The sequence below is a fragment of the Apteryx rowi genome, unplaced genomic scaffold, assembly GCF_003343035.1.
Source record: "Apteryx rowi isolate R43461 unplaced genomic scaffold, aptRow1 scaffold_186, whole genome shotgun sequence".
NCBI lineage: Eukaryota > Metazoa > Chordata > Aves > Apterygiformes > Apterygidae > Apteryx > Apteryx rowi.
Genome location: NW_020448152.1, coordinates 544,926 through 569,773, shown reverse-complemented (window position 1 = coordinate 569,773; position 24,848 = coordinate 544,926). Strand labels below are relative to the sequence as shown.

General features: G+C 38.3%; 1 protein-coding gene across 13 annotated transcripts in view; it reads right to left on the bottom strand.

Annotated features, from left to right (window-relative positions):
• MRTFB (myocardin related transcription factor B) overlaps positions 1 to 24,613 on the bottom strand; it is a 126,183-nt gene extending 101,570 nt beyond the window's left edge. For 2 of the 13 annotated variants that reach the window (XM_026061844.1, XM_026061851.1), the window contains exons 1-2: positions 2,242 to 2,306; positions 1,127 to 1,406 (exon numbers count right to left, since the gene is read on the bottom strand). In XM_026061844.1, coding sequence (XP_025917629.1) covers positions 1,127 to 1,205 — 79 coding nt within the window. In that variant the 5' untranslated portion in view covers positions 1,206 to 1,406; positions 2,242 to 2,306. Of the gene's footprint in view, positions 1 to 1,126; positions 1,407 to 2,241; positions 2,307 to 12,061; positions 12,207 to 15,134; positions 15,953 to 16,059; positions 17,783 to 21,361; positions 21,456 to 23,902; positions 24,157 to 24,400 lie in introns of those variants that run through there. The other 11 variants (XM_026061845.1, XM_026061853.1, XM_026061846.1 and 8 more) reach the window with 9 other exon arrangements.
• Positions 24,614 to 24,848: the final 235 nt, after the last annotated feature.

The window sequence follows — 24,848 nt, the reverse complement described above, 5'->3', positions numbered from 1 at the left end:
AAGTTACCAATTTAGCCAGTGTATTCTACTTAAATATTCTAGAAGCATGATTACATTTTCATTTTGGTACCTTCCTGTTCCTAAAGAACATCATTTATTCATTTTTAATGCTACATTTGCCTTTTATAATACACTCTTAAATTTAAGTGTTTAAAAGTGTTTTGGAATACTGATACGATAGCAACTGAAATGCTATTTTCAATTAAATTGTATTAGTTGCTGGTTCCTCATTTCCTAATGATTTTAATCAGAGATGAGTCTTTAGCATCAAATAGGATTGGTCTTTCTCTGAGAACTAATGATATGATAACAGTTCAATCTTCCACAATTTTTTTTCTTCCAAGTACATACAGTTGAATGATTTCATCTCGTTTCCTCCTCCAGTTTATGCAGATTCTAATCTCATCCATCTCTGGTAACTATTTAATAGATTCTCTTTTCACTGATATTTACCTACCCAGGATACAGAAGTCTTACTAGAAAAATCTTATTACTGTTTAAGTACAGTAATAAATAATTTTGTCAGGGCTTTTTTTGAACTCTTAAGATGGATGATTTATAGAACACTGAACAAATTTGTTCCAAGGACAATGGACATAATAAAGTTTAGCTTCCTATAGGTTCATGTTCTTTGTCCTCTGAATGTTTATACATTCCCACTGTAACTCTAATTTCTCAGCTGTGTCTCATTTGCCATCTTCACCACACAAGAAGCAACATGCGCTATGGCCAGTTCACAGGAAAAGCGTTTTGGCCAGCCAGCCAGCTGCTGGTAAACAGAGCAAGTGACAGCTGACTTCTATCTGCCTTTCCCTGACAAGACCCTGATAGGGATTTTCTCTACTAAATTTCAACCTTGTGAAAACTGTTAGGAAGTTAATTACGTTTGAGATATTTCTCTCTGAAATTTGACTGAAGCTAGTCAAATAGCGTAAAAATTACTAGATTAATTGGTACTTGGTTATACATATACTAGGTACTTGGTTATACATATGACGAGTACGTTTGTATGAAGACTGAACACCACACTGCAAGAGCCACGCTTAAAAATTCTTCATAAAAAATTGAAGTTGTCTTTGCTTCCTAAGCTTTTCCTGTACTTATGTTTCTCTTCACTGTATCTCACCTCTAGGACTTGAGCTATTCCAGTGGTAGATTCTGGTCTGGTTTAGGCTGTAAGTAGATTTACTGGAACCCACCAACATTTCAGATTAATAGCACCTTCTGCGTGCATCTGGAAGGTTTTGTACTTCTTGCTGTTCTTCCACTTTCTTGAGCAGCTCTTAGCCATATAAGTTGTGCCTGGCTTTTTCCAGTAGAGGCGGAACCTATGCTCTGTTTCATGCTACAGGGGCCTCAGTAGAAATAATCAAGCCAGCTTTAAATTCAGTGCTCTTTTTGGGTTACTGCAAAAGCAAAACAAAAAAAAAACAAAACGATACCCACCACCAACTCCCCCTTCCCCCCCCTCCCCCCAAAACTTTTTTTTTTTTGGGGGGGGGGGTGTCAGAATTTTCACTATTTCCATACCAGTTCAACATCAGAGTCACACAGTTCTAAAGCTGAGAACATTTTAGCTGATATAACCTCAGCTCCTTATTTTACTAAGCTACTCAAGTATCTAATCTTCCTAAGATTTGTTGAATTAAATTCCATCAGTCAACAGCCATTACCCATTCTTAGTCACTCCCTTTGAGAAAGAAGTTACCTCTCCTCAAGTATAACTGGATTATTTAATCAAAATGCATCAGTATGCTGTAAAGTGCTCTGGGGCTATGCTGGTACTAGCCTGACTCATTACAAAATAATTGCTAAAAAATAATAATAATAAAAGCTATACAGGCCTCAGTTTTAGCTACTGATATCAAAACTACTAACTTTTTAAAAAAGTCTAACAAAATCGGTGAAGGCTAGCAAGTACGACACTCCTTTAAAAAAGAGAAAGTAAGATTTAATCAACATAAGGACATTTGTGTCAAAATTCTGAAAGATGATTAAAAAAAGATTCCTACCAAATAGCAAGCAGAAACAGCAGAGTAACCTGCTCTTAGCATATATAACATGGGCAATACATATCCCCACATTCCTGTTTGCATTAGAACACATCTTTTGGAAAACCTTCCATTTTAACAACTTCATAAAACCAGCATTGCTCATTAAAAAAAGAGGCTTCACAGTAGAATTTTATTCATTAAAAGACTATATTAAAAAGTTTTGATAGTTTTAAGATACAGGACTTACCTTATATTTTATCCTCCTTTGATAGTGTCTGTTTCAGCACATTTCTGGTGAATTTGAAAGTAAAGACAGGAAAAACAAAATCACAAGAAATGTCACAAAAATAACTTATAATAGAGTTGCATAGTCTACTACACCTAAAAAACTAAAACCTCGACCATATGAGTTGCTCTTTCTCAACTTCTGAAGTTTTGTGATGTCAAAGTATCTTACTGGGTTAAAAATTCCTAAGGTAAACTAATTTCAATACACTTCAATTTGTTAGCACTTTTCATGTTAAGTCTTTCTGGTTACCTCTGGGAAGGATAATAGTGCTGGTGGTGCATCTCCCACTCCTTTTAACTCAACTACAATACACAACACTCGAGTTAGAGCTCCTTCAAATCAAAGATGCATAATCCCTTAGAGCTGGAATGTCTTCACAGCTCAAACTGTAAGTGCTAATTATGTCTATTCACTATCTCTTCATTAAGTATCAGAAATATATTTTAGGTATCAACTGATTCCAATATGAAGGAACCTTTACAAAGAAAGAAAGAGACTGTTCACGAATGCATTTTGGCTTTTTGTTATGACAACAACTCAAATGTATTTGTTCAATCATCAACATTTCAGTTATAAATATACTGCAGAGAGTGCGTGTGTGTGTGTGTGTGTGTACACACATATATATATAATTATGTCATTGGAAATATACTGTGTACTATATTTAGAAAATTTTGAAAATATTTAAAGTTAACATTTAATAAATGGCATTTCATACAATATTAGTAAGGCTTTCTAGTTTTGATCCCATAAGTATCCATCTAAAAGGTCCAAGATACAAGTTACGCACATGAAGTTGTTCTTGTTCTGAGGAAAAGTCTTGATAGCTAGGGTTTTTTTTCTTTTAAATGTTTGCATGCCTAAAGACTGAAATGGATGTTATGGCTTCTATATGTATCAGTGAAAGAGGTAAAAAATTAGAATATTAAAGAAAAAAAAACATACAAAAGAAAGAAGTTACAGGAGGGAAACACCAAAAAGAACTCAAGAAAGAAATGGTCTACAATAAAGTCATTTCCTCCCTACCTCCCAATAATTATTTATTCAATAATCTAATTACTGGCTTAAAAACAAAGTATAGTCCCTATCCAACATCATATTAATCCATAATAATTTCATCAATTATCTGTGTTGATTTTCAGGCTGACAAACAAGGGCTCCAATTTATCACCTATTTTTAAGCACAGAAACACTGAATTTGGCTGAATACTTTTCTTGCTAACTCATTCAATAGAATTTTGAAGGTTTTTTAATTAACTCATTCAACAGAATCCCACAAATTAAAATTGTTAAATATTAATGGGATTTTCTTGCTACTGTACGACTGGTCCTAAAAGTTCACATATATCAAGTCCAATTTCCTACACTTTCCCAAATATAACTCAATTGTTGAAAGGTGTTGTACACTTCCAATAAGGTACTAAGAATTCTCAGCTTCCATATGTTTTTATTTCATTAATAACTGCTGTGATTAGCACCGCCATGGTCAAATTTTAAACACAAGTCACACCACAAAATATTTAGCCCTAACTAATTACATAGGGGAGAAAACTTCAGAGAGGAGCTGGATTAACTGTCAAACATCATGGAAATAACTTCATGAAATGCCAGCTGTACCTTTGCTGAGATCTCTAAAACACCAATTAATTCAAAATCTGGGCATTCTTCCGCCATAAAGGCAAAGATGCCACGTCAGGAAGAACTGTAATCACCTTCACATAAACATGAACTTTAGAACACTCTGTACTCACAGTAGTGTTTGTTTTTTGTTGTCTTTTTTTTTTTTAAGGATGACTGATGTTAGCCTAAACCTTTTAGACATATTTAAATCTCTCTGACATATTGACAGTAAAGTTATGAGATGCCAGTGTACTGCCTGTAGAATATAAATGAAAAGATTATTTTGATATTTACTTGATTACAGAAATTATTAATTTTTAACTGTATTTTTCTACATCAGCTAGGTTTCCTGCTGCACGCAGCCACCGAAGTCACAGCAGCAGCAGTCCCGACTGCATTGATACAGCCCCTACAAGCAGTTTCCTGCACTGCGTACAGTGAGATCTCACAGAAACCAGTACAAAAAGCGTGTAAGCCGCATAGCAGCAAATATATTTAGTTTATTGGCACACAGGAAACATACGGTAGCAGAGCACCTCACAGTGCGCCTTCCCTTCAGGAGAAGGTCACTCTTCCACAAACGTTAACTGGTTTTTATGCGTTTAAGATACACATCTGTGCTTACAGATTTTGAAGACACACTTTGTGTTTTATGCGCAGCGCTGCTTCAACCAACCACCCTAAAACGTGTGCAAAAAAACAGCAACCCGAATCTCTCAACGCCGCCTGAGGCGAGCGCTGCTCCTTCCACAGGTAACGCGAACGCGCGCTGCGGCCGCTCCCCTCGGGCTCCGCGGCTGCGGCCCCTCCAGCCCGAGGCCGGGCCCCGCTGCCGGGACTCGCCGCGGGACGCACCGGAGCCCCGCAGCGCCGCTGCGGCGGGGAGGCGCCGCCGCCTCCGCAGGTGCCACGCGCCGCCGCGAAGGTAACTCGGCCCTGGAGCGGGGATCCCCGAGGGGGATCGACCCTATAGGAGACCCTGGAGACTCCCTAATGGGATCCACCCTATAGGAGCCCCTGGAGACTCCCTAATGGGGATCGACCCTATAGGAGCCCTTGGAGACTCCCTAATGGGGAGGAACTGAACCCTATAGGAGCCCCTGGGGACTCCCTGAGGGGGGATCGACCCTATAGGAGACCCTAGAGACTCCCCAATGGGGAGGGAGCCTATAGAAGCCCCTGGAGACTCTCTAATGGGGAGGAGCTGAACCCTATAGGAGCCCTTGGAGACTCCCCAATGGGGATCAAACCTGTAGGAGCCCCTGGAGACTCCCCGAGGGGGATCGACCCTATAGGAGCCCCTGGGGACTCCCCAAGGGGGATCGACCCTATAGGAGCCCCTGGGGACTCCCCAAGGGGGGGGGAAGCTGAGCCCTACAGGAGGCCCTGGAGACTCCCCAATGGGATCCACCCTATAGGAGCCCTTGGAGACTCCCTGAGGGGGATCAACCCTATAGGAGCCCCTAGAAACTCCCTAATGGTGGGGAGCTGAACCCTATAGGAGTTGCTGGAGACTCCCCAGTGGGGGTAGCTGAGCCTTATAGGAGCCCCTGGAGACTCCCCAATGGTGGTCAACCCTATAGGAGCTCTTGGAGACTCCTTAATGGGGAAGAGCTGAACCCTATAGGAGCCCTTGGCGACTCCCCAATGGGGATCAAACCTATAGAAGCCCCTGGAGACTCCCCAAGGGGGGGGAGCTGAGCCCTATAGGAGCCCCTGGAGACTCCCCAATGGGGATCAACCCTATAGAAGCCCCTAGAGACTCCCTAATGAGGAGGAGCTGAACCCTATAGGAGCCCTTGGAGACTCCCCAATGGGATCGACCTTATAGGAGCCCCTGGAGACTTCTGGTTGGGGGCTCAGCCCTGTAGGAGACCCTGATGAGTCCCCAACAGGGAGGCCGTGCTTGGAGGTCCCTATAGGCCGGCGGGGTCCTATAGGCCTGGGGCTTCCTATAGGGTCTCCATGGGGTGGAGGTACATCCCTATGAGAGTGTTGAGGGCTGGTAGGGGTCCCTATAGGGTGGTGGCCCCTATGGGGTCTTCATGGAGCTGGGGGGCGGTTCCTGGAGGACGAAGGAGTAACCGGGGACCCCTATAGGCTCCCTATAGGGTCCCCACAATGGTGCAGGGGCAGGCGGGCCCTCCCCCCCCCGCCGCCGCGATGGTTCCGCCCGCCTCCCCGGCCCCGCCCCCTCGGCGCCTTCCATCTCCCCGCGCGCCGTGGGGGGAGTCGGGCCGTACCACGCTCCGAGGAGGGGGGCGGGAGGCGGGGCGACCCAACCCCCCGCGCGGCGCGGTGGTTCCGCCCACCTCCCCGGCCCCGCCCCTCCCCTCCCCTCGGCGCGTTCCACACCCCCCCCGGTGTGGGCGGGGGAGAGGGGGGGAGTCGGGCCGTACCACGCGCCGAGGGAGGGAGGGGGGGCGGGAGGAGGGAGCCTCCCCCCCGCCTCCGCGCGGCGCGGTGGTACGGCCCGGCGGCGCCCATAAAGGGGCGGCGGGCGGGCGGGGGCGCAGTGCGGGGCACGGTGCGCGCGCCACGTGGAGGGGAAGGCGCCGGAGCAGCGCGGCACCGCCATGGCCTCCAACGGTGAGGGGGGCGCCGGCGGGGCGGGCGGAGGGGGGGCCCTTCCGGGCGGCCGGCGGGGCTCGCAGCGCCGCTACCTCTATAATCTTATATATTTCCTGAAGCGGATGTTAAGCGGCTTTTTTTTTGGCCGCGGGGGGGGGATTCTGCAGCTTGATGCTCTTCCCCCGCTGTGCGAGCCGGGTGGCGGGTGCTGCAGCGCAGCGGGTCCCGGCAGTGTTTTATTATTATTATTWTTTTTTGGATGCGCTCACGTTGTGCGTTTTTGCAGCCTGATTCTTTTTTTAATTTTACTAATAATCGGCGCTTTCCCTTAGCGGAAAAGGAGCGGCGTGGTGCAGCCGCGGAGGGCGCCCGTGGCGGCGAACAAAGCGGGGCGCCCGAATGCAGCAGCCAGCGCGGCGGGGGGGGAGGAAGCTGTGGATGACCGAGGCGGGGGGTGGAAATGGAGGGGGGGTGGTGTAAAAAAAGCTTATAAAAGAGAAAACGATCGGTTTCGCGCTGGTGCCCGCTAAGGGCGCGATGGGGAGGGAGAAGCTCTTTCATTCTCCGCGGCTCCTGGCGGCCATTTTGTGTGGCGCGGGGGGAGGGGCGCCGCGCCGCTTTTCCAACTGCGCCACTTCGGGCGCCATTTTGTGCGTGGTGGGGGCGNTGAGGCGACTGTGCGTGATGGCGCGGCAAACCGATGGGGGAGGAGGGGGAAATCTTCGAAGAGATTCTGGAAACCCGATGGTGCACACCTGAAAATATGCAATAGAAAAATGACATAGTCGTTCCGCAAGCGGCACATGAACGTGCAGGCACAGGAATGAGCTTGGTTGCATGTGTTGCGCAACGCCGTGCTCGCAGCAGCGAGCTCTCTGCTAACGCAAACGGAGTTTTGCTAATGCAGAGCTGGTCTGTTTCATGAGTAAACTGCATCAGGCCCGTAATTGTGCAACTTAGTTCTTGCTCTCTGTTTTTTTGATTCACAGTTTAAAAACTGAGCCGCCACTGGGTGGATTGCACTAATACGGCTGATTTATTAATTGCAATTTGCTAGTTATCAAGGAGCTTGCAAGGAAACTGCAACCTGCTTATGCTACTTGGTAACAAAAGAGAAGATAGTTCCTCTGCTGCGAAGAGCTTTTCAATGCATTTACTCAACAGTGATACCACAGGCAAAGAGAACATGCACATGAATAAAAAAAGCCCATTTTTAATTTCTTATATTGTTAAAATGTTAGACAACACTGAGATGTACTTCATTGTAGACTAATGCTTTGACATTCAAAGAATTACTTGTTTGAATTGTTTTAGTGAGTTGAAAGGGATTATTATTTGGTTTGGCTCTTCAAAGAGGGTACGTATTTTTAACATTCCTCTAAATTACAAATAGCTATGCGGATTTTATCCAATTTCAGAAACAAACTAGAAATAGCAATGACCTGGACACTTAGCAATAAACTGTGTAAAGATCTCGTTAAAACCTATGATGTACTTCTGTCATCCATTGAATAAAATAGTTCAGATGTGAGCCTACTGTTAAAACCAGTGATGCAAACAGCTACAAATAAGTACTCAATTTAGAGTGTAGCATTTAACAAATCAAATTAGAATTACAAAACGGGTAAGGTGAAATTGAATAAAATCTTTTTATAGCCGAAATTTCAGATTTCTAAGAAAATGCAACAAAGCTGTATAATGGCGCAGAGATTAAGATCTTAATTCTGCACCAGTTTAAATCAGTTGGTATTTTGCATTATTTGAAGAAGATCCTAAAGCTTTTGAAGCTAAGGCAAAATGATAAACCTATTGATTCAATAGATGTCCAAATATCACGTACTCAAACTGAGAAAAATGGTGTAAAGGTTATACCAAATTCAGGACAAATTATTACATAAGACTGAAAAGCTATTGACAAAAGCAGCAGAAAAGGCAACAGAGATATCCGTAACAGGGAAGTAGGTAAGACTGATGCAATTAAAAAACCCTTTGCAATAGACAACTATTGGAATATCTTTAGTTCAAGGCCTCTTTCCATTGAAAAATGTCTTTAACATGGTCAGAAATTTGTAAGGATTCATTAAAGACATTTACAAACTGATCTTTATTCAGCAATATTGGTTAATTATCTGTGTTTTAACATAAACCAGGGATTCAACTAACACCTCTGTTTTTACATTCAGTTTCTAAGGACAAATCAAGGAGGATTCATCAAATCATCCAGATGACCACACTTGGAACTTGACGTTACTACTAAGAGATAAACTCTATTTGGCTCCTACTTGAAAATATGATTGTTCTTGTTTCATCCCTTCCTTTCTAATGCACCTTTCTAATACGTAATGGTATCTGGACTTTAAGATCTGTATACTTTATCTGTATATTGTCCTTCAAAATTACTAAATCTTTGGTGCTGCCCTCCCATATAGAATCTTAATTTTTAATATTTTTTGAGTAAAAACTTGGTCTTGGGAATTCCAAGAAAACTAATAACTAAACAAAAAATCCCCATCTACAAGTTCAACAGTGTATACAAAACCTAAAGTAACAGGGCAAAAGAAAAGATGTATAATTTAAGTTCTGGTCATAAGAATTTGGGGTATGTAAGGTACTGAAGATAAGAAGAGAGATAATTAGCCAAAGAAATTAGGTTGTGACTTTTTTCTCCTTCAAAGTACACTGAATGGCAGGATTTTTTGCTTTATTAATCTTATTGGAATAGCTTCCGTTATGAAGAATGCTTTATTTTCTGTTTTCCTGAAAACACAAGAAACCCCTTTGCTAGGGAGAGGTTACACAAAGTTCAGACTGCCTCTTCACCTTTTTTTCCTTTAAGTTAGCCAACTGACTCAATACATTTCAAACTGAGAAAAAAAGGATTAGCTATGATCCCACATAGCCAGTAACATTTTGTTCATAATTCTATCATGTAAATAAGAAGGAAAATACAAATGTCTACATAATTATTGCAGAAATACAGATTACATCTTTACTAAGTGTTTTATACAGAATATGAGGAAACAAGCATTAGGAAAGCATTAGATAAAGCAAATGTTACCGGTTAGCCTCAGTAGCCTACAACAGATACGTTGTACTTACGCATGAGCTGTGACATCTTTTTAATGTCACAATGCATTTTAGATTATTCTAAAAGACTGAAGTTATTTCAACTGCTGCATATACTAAAGCATCATCAATTAATTGATTAGAATGGTATAGACATGGTTCATATTATGGAACATCTGAATACTAACAGCCTGAAAAAGAAAGTTTCAGAGAAAAAGATGAGTTTAAAGGTTGGCATTAAACACAGTTGATACTCGTCTTCTGAAGGTATTTGAGCTTTTTTAAACAAAACACAGTGATACTAGCCAGTGAATGAAAAGGAAGATGCATTTAAAGAAGCAAATAACTACTTTGAAATAATTTCTCCAATAAATTCACTATATGGAAATTGTCCAACTCAACACAATAGCTCTTGTCTTTTGAGCACCACCTTTCCTGTCTTGGGCGTGAACATATACAACACTTCCTTCTCATTACAGAGAAGTTCAGCCTCAGAACTCACTATTTGCCTCCAAGAATAACAATAAACTTTATATTCCATTACTTACAATAGAAGTAAGTATAACAAACAGAGGTAAAATGATTTTAACTGATAGAGTAATGCTGTTGTCTGAAAATATGGACCTAACTCTCCCTCTGTTGCTTCCAAACTAATCTCCCATTGTTATAAACTGCTAAAAGTGAAAAGCAGACCAGTGGTACAGCATAAGTATTTAAAAATCCATGTTAATGTACACATCTAAATATTTGTTGTGATTTATAACAAATAAGTATTTTGTCATGCAGTTGTAAGCTCTGTATTTTAGGAAAGGATTGTTTATTTAATAAAAAGTACAAAAAATTGTTTTGAAAGTATTCAGATACTATAGATGCTTTTCAGGTCTAGTACAAGCATTATATAAAGAATTTTTTTTTAGAAATTTAACACAGTGTTCATATTTATTATGCATTAAAGACAATTCATTACTTAAAACATAAATTAAAAATATTCTGTAGTTAATTTTAAATTGGTACAAAAATTATCAAACCTACCCATATAGTTTTGGGTATTTTTACACATTTCAAAGTCATATTAAATTCAAGCCAGTATATTAAAATGAACAGCATACTTGTCTGAAATGTAGTATCTGTAAAAATCTTACATATCATCTGACACCTCAGTCATCTGAATTTTTTCCAAAAGCTTTCAAGCAGTTCTTTCCCCAAGCATAACAGAAAAGAGAGGTTTTCCAACAGGTCTGCTAGACCAGCATGTCTGTACATGGGTTGATCAAGAGAAGATGCATGTTCAATTGTCAAGAAATATTAAGTAAGAATGTCTTGCTGTTACTCCTGCCCATATATATAGCTGCATATGAGCATGGAGTTTCACTGCTATTAATGTAATAACCAGTGTAAGAGACTGACAAGTTATCAATAATAACTTGCTACTGTTGTTTGTAAAAAGGCATTATCTCACAGTTCCTGTGTTCTGCAGCTGTTCCTATCTATTTTTCTGCTATGGATATATAACTATTTAGTAACTACACAAAAGAATTACTCTAGCATTTCTGGGGAGGAGATTCATATACAACACTTAATAATACCACATTCCATGTAAACTTTAATGAAGAATTTTTAAAAATGTTAGTGTACATTTTCAAGTAAGTTTTTTTTTTATTATCCTAATCTTCAGGCATTGTGAGGTTCATTTGTAATATCCTTCTCAAGAAAGCACTTGAAGTCTGTATGTTCTAATACAAATAACTGAAGTACTTTGTTTAAAACATAGCCCAGTTCATGCAGCTTCAGAGACGAGCTCTATTTGTGGGTTACCTTGCCAACCACAATTAGCGCTTACTCAGATGAACTCTATCATATGGTTACACCCCTGTACAAACAGAAATATTGTATCATTGATTTATATATTAAACATAAAAATGCAATTTTCTTATTGTTTGTTATTTAAAGATATAAAGAATATATTAAAGAAGCTTTTAAGAATTCTTTAAATACTGCTCTAGAACATGTGGAAAACATACCTTCATTGAAGCACTGAAAATCATATATTCATATGCATAAAATCAATTTCTGCAAAAATAAGCATTTCAGAGTATTTCTGTAAATCTGCCATTATCCAAGAATACCAGTGAGTCATTTGCTTTGTTTCTTCTCTGCTCAGGTTCCAGTTAGTACATAGGGCTGGGGATTTGGGCTGAACATGAGTGTTTGTTTATTGAATGATTAACCCTCTTAAGGGGTTTCATTAAACATTATTAAAATCCATCAAATCAGAAAAGCGTTTTATAATACTTCTCTGCTGTTCAACATATTTTTGTCAAAGTAATTCCAGTTTTTCGAATATATCCATGGAGAATCCACAGTCCACAAAAGAACAATTAACATTAAAGCCTAAGAGAAATTCAAATACAGGCAATGATTGCAGAAATTGTTTATTTTTAACAAATTTTGCTCAAGTCCAAGGTAGAGAGAAGGAGAAGATACAGAGAAAACACTCTAGTAAAATTGCAGACATGGTTACCTTATTCTTGCTTTCCAAAGAGGTAAATGCCCATTTCTTTGGGTAGGTCTTCAAGCAGGAGTATCTTAGCTTTTGCTAAGATACATATATCATCTGTGCTCTTTCATCATTCTAGGCAGGTTAAGTCCTCCAAGATTTGCACTACCTGCAGAAAAATAAATGCAGTCATTAGCCTTGGCTTCCAAATCAAATCATGTCAACTACAGACTTTATGTGGGATATTTCATTTCTTGGCAGAATTTATTGAATAAATACCACAGTTTTGCCCTGTAACTTTTGGGGTTACAGAATAGTAGTGCAGTTGACTTACAATTGAGCAAGTTATTTCAAAAATATAATGAGAACTGGTTTACTATGGCTACTGCTAGTGTATATAAATAGTAATTATTATAGTACAGTAGTACTTAAAGACCTTAGATCAAGATAAGAATAACAAAACATGCTATGGTCTGTAAAAACAGTGAGATAGAGTTCTTTCTGCAAAGATTACAAAGAAAATTTCAAATAAATTTACATTTTCACATCAGTAACCTCTAATTAATGAATACTAAAGCATGTTTCCTGGAAAGATGTCTAACTATGTGTATAATGAAAATTCTTCTATGCCACATAACTGGCAATATTTGAATTCTATGGAAATGGGTTCAGAGATTAATAATCACTAGGTACATGAACAAAGGTTAAAGGCATAAAAATTAGTACAAATGTAAAAACCATGAAACTTGCCACAGAATTTGGAGAGCTGACTGATGATCAAAGTGGACAAGAAGATCTTAAGGAAAATAAGGCCATAGGGAAAAAAAATCCACTTAACATTTGTGTTCATTACAGAGGAACCTAAAGAGGTCCTTAGAATTTTCCTTTATGGAAAATGAGTTTAAAGAACTGTCTCAATTTGAATTGTCAGTAGAAAAGATTTTAGAACAAACTGGTAAAATGAGCAAAACTAGAGAATAAAAAGGAAGTCAAATATGGCATTGCCAAATTATTAACTGCGGTGTGTGAACTGTTGCTTAAACTGGCCTTGGAGTCAGTTAAATCCGGCCTAAGGAGTAAAGTTAATGTATGTGGCAAGGGAAATCCAGAGTAAACAACCAGTAACTGTGACTACTGTCCGGGGAACAAGATATAAACACAATAAAAATAAAATTAGTATATAAATAAATATACATAATACAGTTTAGAAGAATCAACAGAGCTTTCATAAAGAGAAGTCATGCCTCACAAGTCTTTTTGAGTTATTTCGAACATTTAGGGGATAAGGTGACTTGTTGATACAGTGTATTTGGATTTGAGAAAGCTTTTAACAAAGTATTGTAACAAAGGCTCTTATACAATAGAAGCATAGTTAAAAAGGGATGGTTGTCTCACAGATGAACAACTGGTAAAATTGGAGAGGAAACAAAGGATAGGAACATTTTTATATGTACATTATAAGGTTTCCAATTTTGGCTACTTTTGGGGGCAGGATGTTGGTCTAGATGGACTTCTGGTTGAAACCACAGTAGCCATTCTTATCTTTGTATGCTAAGGAAGTTGAAAGAGAAATTTAGCTTTAGATCAAAGCATAATAGTTAAGAACAAAACCAAAAAAAAACAAAAACAAAAATCTTCCACCAGATAACTGGTTAAAATAGAAGAAAAACTAGATAAACCATTTTGGCAAACAGTTTTTTAATTTAAAACAGCCATGTTACAGAAACAGTGGGCTGACCTTATCTCTGCCATAGTTTTATTGCATTTTCTAGAGAAACCTACAGTGATTTTAGCCCAGTGATTATACAAAGGGGTCTTGATGTCCAGAGGCAGTGATCTTGCAGTTTTAGTCTCCATTGCCAAGTTTAGTCATGATGACCTTACTGAATGTAGCAAGCTAGGTGTCATCAATGACTTTGTGAATGATCATAAGTGCTGTTTTCTGAGGGAAGAAAATAGAAATGGCCAATGGATGCGTAAGAACTGTTCAACAATGACTTGTCAGCGAGAGGAATCTGTGACTTATGCTGTGCCCCAGGTTCAATTAAAAAAAAAAATCCAATATTCTCATAAGGATTTCTCGTATAGGTTCTCATAAAAGAAAACAATGTTACACATGGTTACATTTAAGACAAAAATTATAACTCATAATCAAACATTGGCTGTTACTACATTAGGTGGTAGCACTAACAAAGCAAAGTTATTTATATTACTTCTAAATAGAAGGTCTTGCACTGAAGTTTGACTAGTCTGTCATAAGAAATAGATACTTTGTTAATGGTATTTAAATCCTATATTTTCATTTGTGTCTGATGGTTGAATGTTAATGATATTAAGGGTTAAAAACTTCAGAACCTTCTAGTTGTTTTTACTTTTCCCAATTTAAAGAGCCAACCAACCAACAAACATAAAGGAGAAACTTCATTAAATATTTTTGTTTCTGAAAAACCAAAAGTATTCATGAACTTTTGAAATTCAACATTAAGAGCAGAAATAAATACAACTAAGACACTGTTCCTAAACCTTTTCTTATCCTAAAAAAATTACTGACATCTGCACTTGATATGTCTTCAATAGTGATAGTGATCCACATGTCACTATAATAATGTTTTAATTAAAAAGCAGTCAATGCCATCAATTATAACTAAGTTGCCTCATAACTCTTTTCTGTAGCTAGCTTTTTAATAATATGGGAGTGGAAGGTGTACACGTATTGTTTGAATTATTCCCGCACACAATTATTTCTTCTATTTTTTTAAACTTTTTGATTTATAGTGTAAGTGAGGTGTTACACGTTATCTCCTAAAAAGCAGTGAAATAAGCCAGGAGTTAGGTATGGCTCAACAAAAACGATTAGCTACAATCTACCAGCTGCACTTACAGTCTGAATATACAGTTTATCCAAATCTTTCCATTTTTTTCTCTCCTTAAATCCTATTCATAGCTTCCTTTTTTTGGTTATTCCTCCTGTGGGGTACTGGTATCCCCAGTATCAGTATGCTTTTGCCTACATTAGGCCTTTCTGCCCGTTTTCCCTCTTGCGTAGACGCAGTCCCACCCCTCAACATGTGTGTACTCCATACCTGCTGCCTCATACCTCTGTTCTTGTTTGCTTCTTCCTTTCAGCAATAGGAAACATGCCAGAAACTGCTGTTCTTTCACGTCTCAGCAACAGTCCTGCAGTTCTGCAGAAATTTGAGGCTTGCAGGGATGAGATCAAGCTGGCAACAGGCATCTGCCTACCCATAGGCTGCAGCTTTGGTTGCCTGCTTCCTGTCCTTTCACTTAGTAGCAGGAGGGAAAAAGAGATGAACAAAGATAAACAAAACAGTCTCATACTCTCTCCTCTGCTTCCCTTTCCTCCAGGTATACCAAGAAAGAGGGGAAGAGGCACTATTGGCTCTCTCTACAGCAAAAAAATTGTCTTGCAACATATCCTCATTCTGTAGTTCTCCACACCCATTCCCAGGAAGTAGGCGAATATAAATGCCCAAGTTGGTAAAGCTGTTTCTGTGACGTTTTATACACTATGTTAATTTCTATCAAGTGAAAATCTTACTTAATAAGCAATACTCCTTGCCCTAAACAGCAGTGCCCTTAACAGCGGTAAAACAAGGCAGTTGCTCAAAATTTAGGAGCTATAGCTAGATTGTGGGGCTACATAGAACTGCTGCTTCCATGACTGCTGATGCATCTGAAAGGACATGAAAAGATATGGACTAACATGTGGATTTGGGCCACTGGATCAGGTTGTTTGAGAAGTAAGTAGATGTTCGCTGTGTGGCTGGAAAGGCTGCTGCAGTTTGCAAATGTAACTTGGGAAGTTTTCTGTATATCTCTTTGGAAAACAGTTTTGTAGAGAGCAGAAGATAGATTCTGTGGTTTGGCAGAGGACTCCAGCATTCAGTCTTCTCGCTAGTGATAAATAAAAAGCCCTTGTGGTAGTACCTACCTTATTAGTCTTATTTAATAGTCTTATTTATTGGCATCCAGTAGAGGAACTAGCAAGAAGTATCACTTACCTGTGTAGCAGACCTTGCAAAAGCCTTCTGCCTTTGTACCATGCAACTGTAGAAATGGAGCAACAGGTCTGCTGTGACTGTTGAATATGTCTGTCTTTCCAAGTCATGTCTTCCTGACTTGGAAAGTATCTTTTGCTTTAGACCACATCCTCCACAGGCTTATCAATGTTACTCTGCTTCACAATTGGTTCATTTTGTGACTATCAAAGATCTGGAACTGGTAATTAACTCTCACTTTAAAATGATTACTCATTTTATTTAACCCAGTTACCAGTGTAGTGTGTTTACATTGCAGAAACTTGGGAGCTAAGCATGGGTTATTAGCAGGCAACTCTTTATTCTGAACTGTCAGTTGTGTCTCTTGGTCTTATAAGAACCAAGATTTGTGAAGTCTCTGGTTATGCCTCAAAGCATTTGAGGAGAGGGTATTTTCAGTGGGGATATCTGATATTTAGTTTTGGAACGTTGGCAGCCAGCCCTTTACTTATAATGAATAATTTGTCACACAGAAAGGTAGTTGGTTAATTTTAATTTTTGTCAGTATGCCCAGAGATGGGTGTCTGGTCATTAGAACAACATCCTTAATACAAATCAGAAGAATTATTACAACTAATTCACCACCATCATGGGAAAAATTCTGAGATTTTGTTTATGCAAATTCAAATTGATGATCAAAACACAAAACCAAACATATGCTATTCTTGCCTTTTCCATGATGCAACTTCAATTTCTCATGTAAAGCTCAGGCCTGAGAGGCAGAAAGCACTTAATTTGGTACATAGGAGATGAAGGCTCTTCTAATTTATTATCTCCAGTCCATGGTCTGTTTCTACCATGTGATAATTGAGACCTTTTCCAAGGGATGCAAATATCTTGGTGCTCATCTTACTTTGTCATAGAGCGTTTTGAAATATAGTTATAATGAAAGTTTGGCAAAAGAACAGTTTAAGATGTAAAAATAGCAAAATGTGCGGAGGCTGCTGTTCATTTTATAAGTCAAAACTTGTGACTAAGGAATGCTGCTTAGCAACAAATGGGGAAAATCTGAAGATGATCACATCATTTTGCACTCCCTGAAAATTAATTATTCACATTCATCCTACCTTTTAAGCATAGTCTTTTCCATGTCCCTGTTCTGCTTGTTCCTTGGGATTAGAACTATGCAAATCGTTCCGTCCTGTAACCCAGTTACTATCACCAGTACTCCTGTTGATGCAGCTGTGATGAAGCTGTAAAGCTCTAGCTAAGACTTCTTCAGTTCTCTGTTCCATCATGCTGTAACATAATGCATACTTACCCTTATGGACCATGACATGGATGAATTCTAGGAAGGAAGGGGACCACAAACCTATGCTGTTTCTGTCGAGGGATGTTTCTTTAAGCACATTCTTCTGTCCCAACTAGTACCATTCACCAACCCTTGCCCTAACTCCTACACAACTTCTTCCCACATCTAGTTCACCAGAAGTTTGTTTCCATATGCCTTTTTTCATGTCTTCAAAAAGCACAAGGTTACTTTTGTTTCTAAAATTGATTTTTCCTAGGAAATTATTAGGATCCTAGGTTGAAAAACTTCTTTTAGAAATATTGCTAACAAATTATTCTCAGAATGTGGCATTTGGGAAGCTGTAAAGTTCCCAGTTGATTCACTGCTACTGACATCATTCAGCATGCACAGGATGGAAAGCATAAATACATTATTTTAAGTTGGCAAGTGGCGTTTGATTTATTTATCTGTAGATGCTTTCTATGTGAATCAAGACTTATGTCAACGATGTCATTAATCAATTTGCCAGGCTTACAATATAAGCACCTCTTAGCCAACTGAAAAATCCATTTGTATAAATAGTTAAGAAAGATGTGATTTGCATTCATATTCAACCGGTATGTGCCACCACAGATGATATCTTGTCAGACAGATCGCAAGAACTCTTTGATGGGATGTTTCCACTCTTCAATGTGGTGAATTTCAGGTTCAAAATGTAGTTTTGACACACAGTAGTGTGGGAGTTATTAGAAAAGTTACATTTTTTTTAGTTTCTATTTAGATCTAAAGCTAGGCACCCTAAAGCAAGGATACCGTTTTTCTTCACATATAGAGCTAGGGAAACTTTGGGATGAATTATTCAAGAACTTAATTAGGGCTAAGACAACATATTCTAAAAAGATTTTTAAAAGATTTAAAAAGACTCTTGTCATACATTTGTTATTCTTATGACTTAATCAATAAAAACATTTTTAAAGGCTTGATTTTTCAAACCCATCCATAATTATTTCAAATACTACAAGTGTCCTCAATTTTTCATATTTTTTGCTAGCTAGCATAATAATCACGTTACAGAGGCAGAAAATCAGGAGCATTATATGCTTTACAGAGAGGCAGTTACAAAAGAAGTGCAGTTACGAAGAAGCTCAATCTGCACAGGTATTTTGCTTTCTTTTTTTTTTTTAGATTGAACATGAAAGTGAAGTTATGAGAATACTGATTATGACTATTAAAATCAATGTGCATATGGACAGCTATGCTGCACAGGGTCAAGAGATCCGACTTGCCTGATACTGTTCCCTGAGAGTGGCCAAAAAAGTGGATGCCTAGGGAATACTAGATGATATATTCCCAGACTCTATTAATTTGTACCTTACAGACTTTCTGAGCCTTAAAGTGGTGTGGAGACATGGACAAGTAGTATATAATCCAGTCAGCTAATGATGATCAAGTACTGTTTTCACTGAGGAAAAGAAACCCACGTTCTTCTCATGAACATCAGGCCCTTATTAAGAATTCTAGACATCCCTGGCATAGTACTTATTGGGAACTAAGCTGGATTTGTAATGATAAAATTTGAGGTAGTCTTGACAGGCAAGTAATCTGATATATGAACATAATGCAAAGTGATATTACATACATTGAGTACAGTGAGTATACTATGTATACTATGATATGCTTGGAAAAAACCTTCTTAAATACTTGAATGCTACTTTAATTTATATTAATTTGTATTATCTATGGGAAATCCTTCAGTGTTAGTAACAGTCTTTGTGCTCTCATGCTAACATATTTTGAAAGGCAGAGCGGATGTTAATAAGCACACTTATAGAAGTAATTTTAAACCTTTACAAGCTATGCAAAGGGCATATTAAGGGATACTAATTCTTCTTAGGTGGATTACACTTACGAAATGAAATAGAGCCACAGTCCAAGCTGATCCAATTTACAAATACTTGAATATCTAATTTTGTGTTTATTTAATTTGCTAATAATCTTGCTTATTGGCATTTATTTTCTTCCCCCCCCCTTTTTTTTTTTTACAGTTAAAATAAACTGGTCTCATTTACAGATTGCTTGCCTGAATTTGGAGAAACATTTTTGACTCTTAAAAAGGCACATTATAATGACTGCTAAATAATGAAATCTTTGTGATTGCTCATATATTAATTCTCCCATGTCCTAGTTAGTTATTAAAAGTAAAGGTGGACTACACCTGGAGTTACTATTTATGCTTTGCAAAAATCAGGTTTCCATTGTTACCAGAAACTGTCAATCTAGGTGGGTGAAGAGATTTTCTAAAAATACAAAACAAAAACATTGTGTGTAAAAATGTCTCAAAAGCTTTGCTGCATAGTTTTTCCTCATGGCTGTGCATTTTTCACAAATGTGCTCAATCCAAAATGAGCAATTGCCTCAGCAGGGTGTGTGTGTGTGTGTGTGTGTGTGTGTGTGTGTGTGTGTGGGTGTTTAAACAAAAACCACAATTTGTGAGGATGTCAGGCTTTGGTTTATGTGTATGTATTATAAGTCTTTTCTCAATTAATGTCTGAATATTTAAAATGTGATGTCAGCTGCATTGTTTCACTCCCTGAGCAGAAATACAGAGTTTCAGAATACTAGCATATAATGGTGGTGACTTTTCCTCTCTTCTGCAATTTTCTCCTGTCTTTTCCTTTAAAATATTATTTATTTCCTTCTCAGTTGCTGCCACTAGGATTTCTTTTTTTCTTTTTAAATGAATTTGTTTATGCACCTACTTCTTGTTTTCTCAACATTTTAATTTTCTTAAAAATAAATATACTGATTATACCTGGCTACTTCAACACAATAGCCTCAGTTTATAGTTCCAGAATGCCCAACCAGCCTTAGAAGACCTTCCTGAATGATCATTTGACAGTCACTCATATACACAATCAATCCCTGAAGAAAATATGGCTCTTGAACGTGACCTGAACACTGCTAAACACGGGTCACGTTCCAACGAAAGTGGACTTGCTATCAGATATAGCCCGCTAAAAGCACACAGCCATTGATCCTCCAGAGTGGTATTGACCTCCAGAATGGCTGCCAGTAAACATCCTAGTTTGTGAGATGAAATGAGACACCCTCACAGATAGCTAGTGCAGAAAGCATGGGTCTTTATGTATTCTCAAATACAAAGAGCTAAAACAAAGTGTTAAAGTAAGAACAGAAGAGAGGTGAGCAGTCATGGGGGACTGAGGCATGAGGAACATGAGGCATTATGTACCAAAATCCCTGTGTCAGCACTGAAAGTTTAGCTTGTAATGAAATAGGGTATTTCAAAATTGAAGCAATGGCTGCGTTCTCACTTCCTCCCTAGGCCAAACCTTGTGCTCATACTCCTTTCTATTTATTCATTATTTCTTAACACACAATAGCAAATGAAGTTCACATCAGCATTTTAGATGAATAAAAACAGGTCATAACTGAAAAATTTGGCCCTGATACTTTTGGAATCTGCCAGTTTAAGCTGTCTGTATGCTTATGGTTAGGGTCAAGCTAACTATGGTTGCTCAGAAATCCAGATTTTCTAGGTCTGAGTGGGATGCTGCCTGCCAGGTTGAATTTCTCTGTAGAATTTGAAACTCACTTTTTGAACTAGGACTTGAACTGAGGAAGTCTAGCAGCAAAATTTTAACTTCCTTGTTCTTGACTCCATTCCACCACTTAATGCCCATCCTTCCTCTCTTTTACCCAGAAGGAAAAATGAGACTAACTTCTAGAAAGTTTTTAATCGGTGGATTAGCAGTGCCATAGGAGAGGTATCACACTGGCTCCCAAAGCTATACTGGAGGTGGCGGGATGCTTCTTCATGTGGCTGAGGCTGGGTGTATGGACTTATCAGCACCAGGAATCAAGTGAAACTCTTCAGTGTACGCCAGTCCAAAAAGTATCACTGGACACAATGGAATTAAGACATCTACCTTACATTAGTAATAAAAAAATAGCATCTCAGAAGCAAAGAAACATATGGATGGATAAAAAAGACTTCTAAGGTATAAGTCAACATACGAGTCAGTGTCTAGTTTCAACTTCAGGCTTCATCACAGACTTGCTTTGTCAACTTGGGCATATGCCTTTGCCTTTAGTTCTTCTGGTTCCCCATCTGTGAGACAGAATAAATACAAGTGCATGACAGAATTAAGATCTTAATTTTATCATATACCAAACAGGCACTCTCTTCAGAGTTTTTTTTGGTATCTGACTAGAAGTTGAATTTTTTCAGCCACAAATGGGTCAAGTTACATGAGTTCCACTTATGTCCATAGTCATTAAAAAAAAAATTATTTGCCTCTTAAAGGTATCAATATATTAGGGCATTAGTATTCATATAAGAAATCACCAAAACACTAAGGTTTTGAGCAAGCCTATCCGTTACTGTGCAGTGGAATTATTTGACTCTGAACTTTATATGCTACTTCTTACCTCACCTGTTTTGTTAGTGCACAGACCAAGACATAGAAGAGTCAGGTATACCTCTGATATGTTAGCAAAATATAATAGGAGCAAAAACAGAAAGGAAAAGACATTTTATTATCAAGCCTTTAAAAACCTATTACAGCCAAAGAATAAAGAAATAATGTTGAAAAGGAGTTACTGTACCTGCATAAATCTTTTTCTTTGGCTTAAGTTATTGCGAGATAAGATTTCTAGTTAAGTTCCTAATTTAAACTGTCATTACTGAAGGTAAACAAGATCTGTACAATACCTTGGGAAAAATCTGATGGTAGTCTTCCCTGAGAATACCTGAAAGGATTTCTTTTTCTTTTCTTTTCTGTATGGAAGAAACTTCATCTCCAATCTGGTTAGAATCCTTAATCCAGCTTTAGGATTTAAGCTTTTAAGATTTTTAACCGTCAGTAAACAAACACTCCAAAACCCCATTTATGTGCAGAATGTTTCACTCTTGAAATATTGTACTGTTGCTAAAATTGCATTTAGACAAAAGGTTGTTCACCTTCAGGCAATGAAACTATTTCCAAAAACAAAGGAGAGGAGATACCTCTGACTGGCAGAAACAATCCCAGCTGGCTGTTCTGGGAATGATCTTCAGAATTACCTCATTATTTATTCTTGGTGCAGTCCACCAATTAAACAAACAGTTTTATATATAGAAATAGGGATGGGCTTAGCTTACTTTTGCAGGGTCATTTTCAAAGAGACAAGACACTGAAAATGTGCAGGCTCGTATTACCCAGCACAGCAGATCCTCTGTATGCATGTGCACGTACGTGTGTGTATGCATGTGCAAATGCATATGTGTTGTAAGTTATCAGCAAAGCTGATAATGAGGGAAGTCAGAAATTCCTGTTGCACAGGAGTCAAAATTCCTCTATTTGGAGTAACAATGCATGTGATATTCAAGCTACTTGAAATATGTCAGGGATCCATAAGAAAGTGAGGGGGCTGAGAGAGAGAGAAAAAAAAAATCACTAACATTTTAATATCAGTAACATTTTGTGGAAAAATTTGAAAGCACTTAGTATTAGGTCATTCAAACCTTCCTGTCAGGCAAATATTACAGAGAAGAAGCAAATCCTGATTATATTCTGTCAGCCAGTGATGTGCAATATAATAAATTTTCTAGTATTAAAAAACAAAACAAAACAAAAACACCCACACTTTACTGTAGTAGTTATATGAGGCAGAATATGGCATAGAATAGAATATGACATCCTCACTATCTTGAAGACTACCTTTATAGACAGCGCCTCGTGCACCAAGATTTGCAACGGAACGTGCCTCAAAATTGCTGTTTTTTTTAATTTTTGACGCGGGCAGGACACTTTTCTTGAAGGGTTTCTAGATTTTTGCTATTATAGTAGAGCTGAAGGTGATCTGAACATTTACGTACCTGCCATCTCCAAGTAATGGTCATAATGAAAGTTTAGAAGAGTCAGTTAAACATAATTTGGACCCTAGAATCCCAGAATGTACTTTCAGACTGCAAGCATTTTAAATACAGTATGACACTCTAAGTTACAAAAAAAGTGGATTGATACACTTCAGAATGTATGGAATGCGTCTGTGACAAATTAAACAAATGGATTGCATACACTTTAACAGTTAGAACTGGATAATAGTTTAACTCAAATATACATTTATCTTTAAAGGTCATAGCTTTTTCCAAATCTTAATATTCACAATTTTTAAAAATGATACTTTTTTCAAAATAATTGATAACTGTGTCTCCATTTTGTATTCTGTTTTATAAAGACTCTCTTATTTAAGCATATGACTTCATTCCTGAGTAATCAAACAAATGCCCTACAATAAGAACCTGAGAAATAAACAGTCAAATTGAAAAAATATGTACTACTTGGACCGTAATAGACTAAGTGCTCCTATCCAAGTTCATTTAAGCACATCTTCATTCGTGGTTTAAACTAAGTGTTCTCACTTTTCACTAAGGTCAAAAATGTTCCTAGTAAGCCCAAATCATTGATAAGAACTGCAATCACCAGCCCCACCCACAGCTCATGGAGAGCTGGAGAAGACAGTAACTTAAATCACTCCACCTAGATTCACTGTGACAAGACTGGCAGATCTTACCGTATCATCCGAATAAGAAGGCATGAAGCAGGAACAAAGTGCATCTTGGCAACTATAAGAGCTAGGTAGGAGGCTTTGGTTGTTCAAGGAAATTTAGGGAAAGGTAGGAGACAAGTAATCACTGTTACTATTCTATATTGTTGCAACTGTTACAGAATCCTGATATAAATGATTATGTATGGAATAAGAATTCCTGTAGGCTCTGAAAACTTGTTTCATACAAATGTATTACTACAATGCATTAAATGTAAAATAAAAGCCATGAGATATAAATTCCACAAGAAAGTTTTCTTGCAACTTCTGCTCCTGTGCTTAAGATTCCAAGAATTTTGTTATACATACAAAATACTTTGAAAAATTTCTTATTTCCAGGGCTGGGAATATTATATACAAACTACTGATCATAATTTTATTGTACCTAAATTTAATTTGCTTTTAATCTGCTTCTCTCTCTATACACACACACACACACACACACAAAACAAAAAACAGAATTACAACTTGCAAGAACTGCCAACCAGCCGCTCTGTGTTTTTTCTGCATGTCTAGTGTGATAACGCCTCGGGCCTAAGACCAAAATGAAAATGCAGTACATTTTTGATACAAGCACCTGGATAATAAGTACTGGACAAGGCTCTAGTGGAGCCAGTCTTGCAAAGAACTCAGCGTTGAGCTCAATAGAGACTTACAAATTACAGCAATATTGCAGCAGCATTCCTGAAGGCAAACAAATGAACAAGAATACAGACATCAAGTTAGAATGAGAGTAGAACAAAAAGAATTGGACAATGCCAGAAGAAAAATGTAAAGAAAGATGAAAACTGAATGGAGAATTTGAGAGTAATGCAAACAAAAAAGTCATGAGGAAAAAAGTGTCAAAGAAGCGGTAAAACTACTTAATTCAGGGTCAAATGATGCCCTGGGTATGTGACACATGGACCTCCAG